Below are 5,755 nucleotides of genomic sequence, written 5' to 3' on the forward strand. Positions count from 1 at the left end.
CCAGAGGGAGGTTATGACGTGTGTATGCATTTGGGCTCATAGAGGTGTCTTTCCTGCACCTAGACTGGGTGAGCCGCTCTGTGTCCTCGAGCTGCAGGCCTGGAGCTGACCAGGTGAAACATCGTCCTGCCTGGGTCTGGTGGGGATTTTTCCGTTCTCAGTGTGCTGGGGTAAGTCAACGGGTCACCCCCTTCTGGACATCTTACCCAATACTTGGAGGCGGGGCTCGGCCTCTCAAGTCAGCCTGAACTCGGTCACGGGACCTGGACAGGTGATGTCCCCCCACTACTCTCCACCCCCTGTCCGGTATCGAGGCCGAGTCAGCGGATGCTGAGGCCCGCCCTCTGCTCTCCCACGGCCTGGCTCCAGCTCGGAGCACACCTGTGCCCACCTGGCAGGAAACCGAAGCCGAGGGGCGGGCCCGCCGGCGCTCCGGGCTCGCGCGCGCGGCTGGTGTCCGCGCGCGCGGTTGTCAATAAAGTTCTCGCGCGCCGGAAGCGGAAGCGGCGAGTCTCCATGGCGGCGGCGGCGGCTGCGGCGGCTGGGCCGGTGTTCTGGAGGCGGCTGCTGGGCCTTCTGCCTGGCCGCCCCGGGCTGGCTGCGCTCCTGGGGCGCCTGTCCGACCGCCTCGGCAGGAACCCGGACCGCCGGCGCAGGAGGTGAGAGGGCTGCGGGGCTGCAGGCGCGCCCGCTCCCCCCCGACCCGGACCCCAAGCCCCCTGGCGTGGCGGCGAGACCTCCGTGTCCCCCGCGCGGGCCCGCCCGGCCCCACTTTGCCGCCAGCCTTCCGGGGGAACGGGGGCCCCGCGAGCGAGATCGGCTGGGCCTGCCCGGAGCTGCGATGGGCGAGCCCGACCCCGGTCTGCGTACGCTGGAGCGAAGAGGCTCCTGTGTGTGCACTCTTGGCGGGGGGTGATTTGGGGTGGGGTGCTGGGTTCGTGCTTTTCTTTGGGCCCCAGGGTGTGAGTGTTGGAGAGTGTCCGCGAGAGACACTGCTTGAGTCCGGAGGGGTCTTTTCCTTAAATAATCCTAGCTGCGGGGGTGACTTGGCGAGAGTGAATCAGCCCTGCTGGGATTCTGTGCATGCAGCGTTTCTCACATCCTGCCAGAGGGCTGTGAAGCAATCCTGAGTCAGGAACACTCCGGCAAGGGAAGAGGAACCACTCGAAACCCTTTTTACACTTTGCAAAGGGCCTGTGTTCTGGAAAAGTACTGAAGTGACTTATGAAAGTGGTGAAGGAGGCTTTGAAGCAATTCTCCCAGGCAGTGATTTTTAAAAGTAAACATTTACCAAGAACATGTTGACCTAAGAGGCCTGCTGCTGTTGCTAATATTAAAAAAAAAAAAAAAAATCTGTGCACAGTTTTTTTGTTGAAGAGACTCGAGCTTTACACTTATTTTTTAAGAAAACAAACAAACAAACGTAGAACTGCATCCTTTCCTAGAGGTTGCACCTATCTTAGATTTTTATCTGCTACTTGGGTGAAATATGACCTTCTGGCATTTGGTAGATCTGTGGTCCAGTCCAGTGCTGATTCTAGGTATGGAAAGGAGCTTGCTTCATATTGGGTGACGTTGGAAGATTTTCAGCAAAAAGTTAAAGGTTTGATTTAGAGGAAGTTTTTGTGATAGAATCAGCACAGGTTGAAACTCCTGGAAGCTTACCGATCTGAACAGCTTTAAATTTTACATCAGTGAACCTAATGGGAGTGGTGTATAGAAGAGGTGGCCTCCCTTTTCTGTAATTGGTACTTAACAAAGACCTGTTCACTCCAGTGGATAGTCAAGTCAAATGACTTCTATGTCCTGACCTCAACCCACTAAGAAATTTGGTTTAAAGTTTGTAAAAAGGCTCTGAAGGATGAGATGTTTAGGCCATTTTGTCATTTCCCTTGTATATATTTAAACTGTACAAGAAAACACTTCATGATTAATCATTGTTTAACATTGGAATTGATTACTAAAAGATGTTGGGGCAATAGCCACGAATTCTTCTAAGATAGACATTTCTCTTGAGTGGTTGTGTGTGGGGGTGGGGTGGAGGGAAGGGGTTAGTGTGGCAGTGGCGATGGTCTAAATTGACTTTTTAAGGTCTTTTGTAAATAGCTTCAGTGGCTGCCAGTGTTGTGGCTCCATATTTCTTATTGATTAAGTTGAGAGACTTGTTTCCGTGGGTCGGCAGTTAAACCAGGAACCCAGTTAAATCACAGAAACACAATTGCCCGAAATTTTGGTCTTATGATACCTGTGCTAGGGTGGGGGATACACACTTTGAGCGATACTACTACAGTACTATGGGTTTCTGACCCTTTCTTTGTCTTACTCAGTTTGCAGATTTTTTTCTGCTGTCTGTGGCTTGGGTGTTTGGCATTACTCATGTCTCTATGGCCACTCACCTCTAGTGGCTGCTGACTTTCGTTTCTTCTCCATTGTTCAGTTGCACCTCCCAATTCCTCATTCCCCGAATGATGTGCTTTCTTGTAACTCTGATCATTGATTCATTGATAATAATTCTGTGTAGTCATGAACTTAACATTATTTTAGATTTTAGCTTGCCAGTCTGACTCAACTGTTGGAGTGCCTGGTGATTCCTTGTGGCTAGAAAGGGGAGTGGTGAGAGGGAACAGTTCTTTACTGCAGTTGTTTCCTTTTAGTTAAAGAGACAGCCGTAGTGACAGAGAACTCTACTTAAAACTACTTCTAATTAGTGATCGGGAAATACTGTTGTTTTTCTCTTGAGCAGGCATCTGACTCATCGTGGACAGCTGGATTCACTCACTTATTCAGCCTGCATGTATAGAGCACTGCTGTGCCTGTGTTAGGTTCCAAGGAAACAGAAATACAGAGCACCACCTTCAAGGTGCTCAGACCCATAAACAGACAGTAGTGATAGTAAAGTAAGGTAGGAAGGGTCATGGCAGCACCGAAGCACAGCTGGAAGTCACGGAGGCTTCCGGGTGGTGCTGGTCTTGGAGCTGTGTCTTCGAGGCGTGTGGAAGGGGGCCAGGTGGGGAAGTGGGAGCCGGTGTTCACCGGAGGATAGTGAGTGATGTTCTCATAGGCGGGTGGGGACAGCAGTGGACGGCAGCTCTGAGGTCCCACAGGTCCTCAGGCTGTTGCCAGGAGCCAGCTGGGTACGGAAGAGGGACGGGAGGGAGAGAGGGGAGCTGGGCCGAGCCCTGGGGACGCTCGCTCTGAGAGACCCCGTGCAGTTTCTCTGGCTAACTGGTCTCAGCCCAAGGGGGTGGGGCTTGCTTTCGGGAAGAGGTGAGGGGGTTGGATTGGAGTCAGCCGTGGGGGGGTTGCTGAGGAGGCAGCTCATGTTTCTGACTGGGGCAACCACAGGGATGGTGGCACGCTTCACCGAGACAGGGAGTGGGAAAGAGGGCCGGGTCAGGGGGTGATGATAAGGTGAGGTCAGGGCAGTCAGTCAGCATCCAGGTGGGTCCAAGTGGAGGCACTCCCTGTTCAGGTGACTGGCAGGTTGGTTGCCCCGGAGAGGGAGACAAACTTGGGGAAGTTTCTTGGCGTCCTCGGACTAGTCAGAACCGGCTTGTTATTTGGAGCAGATGAGACCTAGCCGGAGCTGTGTCAGGAGGGCCTTAGCTCCTAAGCGAGCTTGCCTGCCATACAAGGAGATATTTTCTCTGTGGTCTCCTTTTTCTTTTTTAAAAGCTATTTTCAGTTTGAGCTATATGTAGAAAAGTCTTTATTTTTGAAACCCAAGGTCTGTTTATTCTAGGTGTGTGTACGCGTGCATGTATGTGGGGGGTGGAGGTGTTGTGGGGGTGGGGTGTCCTGACTTTGCTGAGTTGTCAGAGGGCAGTGTCACCAGCAAACTGTTCTTTTTATTGATTTTTTTTTTTTTTACCTTGTAATGCCAGCTCAACCTACTCTTGTTCAACTTCTTAGTGGTTTCCACTCTGAGGGACCACCAGATTTCCAGAAATTACTTTTTCTCTGAATTTTCCCAGTTCCCCCTTACTCATTAGAGTTCAGTAGAGCCATCTCTTGGTTATTATAGAAGTAGAATGGGTGGGGGGAGGGAGGACATTTAGAATCAAAGCATGATTTCCCCAAATAATTCAAATTAGATCTTGTAGAGAACTAAAGATTTGCAGCTGACTAACCTTTAAATGGTAGCTTTATTAAGATCCTATTAACCAGAGTACCTTCTGATCACATTGCTGCTGGTGATGAATTAGGCTGGTCAGCCAGCTGTGTACTTGTGGATGGATAGAAACGAGCCCGGGATTGAAGCATTCTGATAGATAATCCCGTGGTAAACAAGTGATCTGAGTAATGTAAACGAGTTGTTTTCAAAGCTGCCGGGAAGTCAAGCCGATTGAGGGAAGTCAGGCTGGTTGAAGCTGTGTGGATTAGTAGCACGTGTGAGTGGTTCTCGGCAGAGCCTGCCGGGAGCCCGTGGCTCCCAAGGAGCGTCAGGGTCAGAAGTCTGCACTAGGTCTGTGGCCCCTCGATGTAATCGACTTTTCTTCTGGAAAGCCAAGAATAGGGTCACCGGGGCCGTGTGTAACCTCACGCTGGCAGCCCCGGCCCGGTGCCGGACTTCTTGGAGGAGTGCAGCGGCCGTTGGGCTTCTGAAGTGACCTACGGGAATTCACACTCATTTCCCTTGTGTGGGGTTAGGGCTTGCGTTAGTCAGGAAGGGCCGCCTGCTGCCAGGGCTGCAGGAAGTCTGGTCCCTTGGTGTAGTTTCTCGTGTAGTTTCTCGAGCCTTTCTCAGGAAGTGTTATGACTGTTGCTCTTTTCTCATCACTTCACCTCTTTACGTTTAAGTGTGTGTGACGGGGGTGGGGTGGGGGTTTCTTAAAAAGCAGTTTCTGAAAATAATGGCATTCCAGAGTTCTGTTTCTTTTAAAAGCTTCTTTCTTTTTCTTGTCGTTTTGTACCGATTTGGGTGGGACCCAAGCCACAGCATGTGTACCACGAATCTTATCGTACAGTTCCCGGAGAGTTTGTGGACATTCAGACCCCGACCCTGAGTGTGGGACACTTAGGTGCCCTTGCCTGCTACAGGGGACAGAGCCCCTCTGCTGTCCATGGTGGATTTGTGGTTGGTGTAGGAGACAGTCCTCCGGTACCCCCCTTTTTTCTTCAGAGCCCCACAGCCCTTGTTTTGCAGAGCCCCTAGGAGGCTGGCCTGCTTCCTCATGTCCACAGGTAGTGGGTGGCACCGCTGCGGCCCCCAGGGAGCCCCAGTGTCCTCTGCGGGTGCCCTGATGGAGGTGAGGTGCAGACCCAGGCGGGATTCTCGGGCGTCAGCTTTCCTAGGCCCCTCCGAGGTCCCTGTGAGGACGTGTGAGGGCTTGGTCGGACCTCCAGGCGCACTGCTTTGCGTCCTGGTCAAGGCGGGAGGCAGTACGTGTGAGTTCTCCCCTGGTCAAGGGGGGAGGCAGCACATGTGAGCTCTCCCCCCGGAGCGCGTGCAGTTTCAGAATGTTTGGTGGAATGGAAAACTCCGGTCCTCCCACGCAAAGGAGAAATGCCTTCTCCCGTTTCTCCGGGCTTCCTTTGCACAAAGGGGTGTTGATGGCGTCTCAGCCGCTCTTCTGCCCCCTCTCTCTCGGTTCTGCTGGCTCCTCTGAGCCCTGATCCTGCTGCCGTCCGTCCTGCTGCCGTCCGGTACCTCTCATGAATCAGCGTGGTGCACTGTCCTGTCTAGGACAGCCAGGCAGGGTTCTGCCCTCCTTGCTCTAATGGCAGGCCCGTCCGCGGACAAGAGTGTCACGGC

At 52.8% G+C, this 5,755-nt stretch overlaps 1 protein-coding gene across 1 annotated transcript in view; it reads left to right on the forward strand.

Annotated features, from left to right (window-relative positions):
* Nucleotides 1–505: 505 nt before the first annotated feature.
* PGS1 (phosphatidylglycerophosphate synthase 1) overlaps nucleotides 506–5,755 on the forward strand; it is a 37,398-nt gene continuing 32,148 nt past the window's right edge. The window contains exon 1 of the mRNA XM_010856517.1: nucleotides 506–659. Within this exon, the coding sequence (XP_010854819.1) occupies nucleotides 517–659 (143 nt within the window). The 5' untranslated portion in view covers nucleotides 506–516. The remainder of the gene's footprint in view (nucleotides 660–5,755) is intronic.

Source organism: Bison bison, unplaced genomic scaffold (genome assembly GCF_000754665.1).
Source record: "Bison bison bison isolate TAMUID 2011002044 unplaced genomic scaffold, Bison_UMD1.0 scf7180017864371, whole genome shotgun sequence".
Taxonomy (NCBI): domain Eukaryota; kingdom Metazoa; phylum Chordata; class Mammalia; order Artiodactyla; family Bovidae; genus Bison; species Bison bison.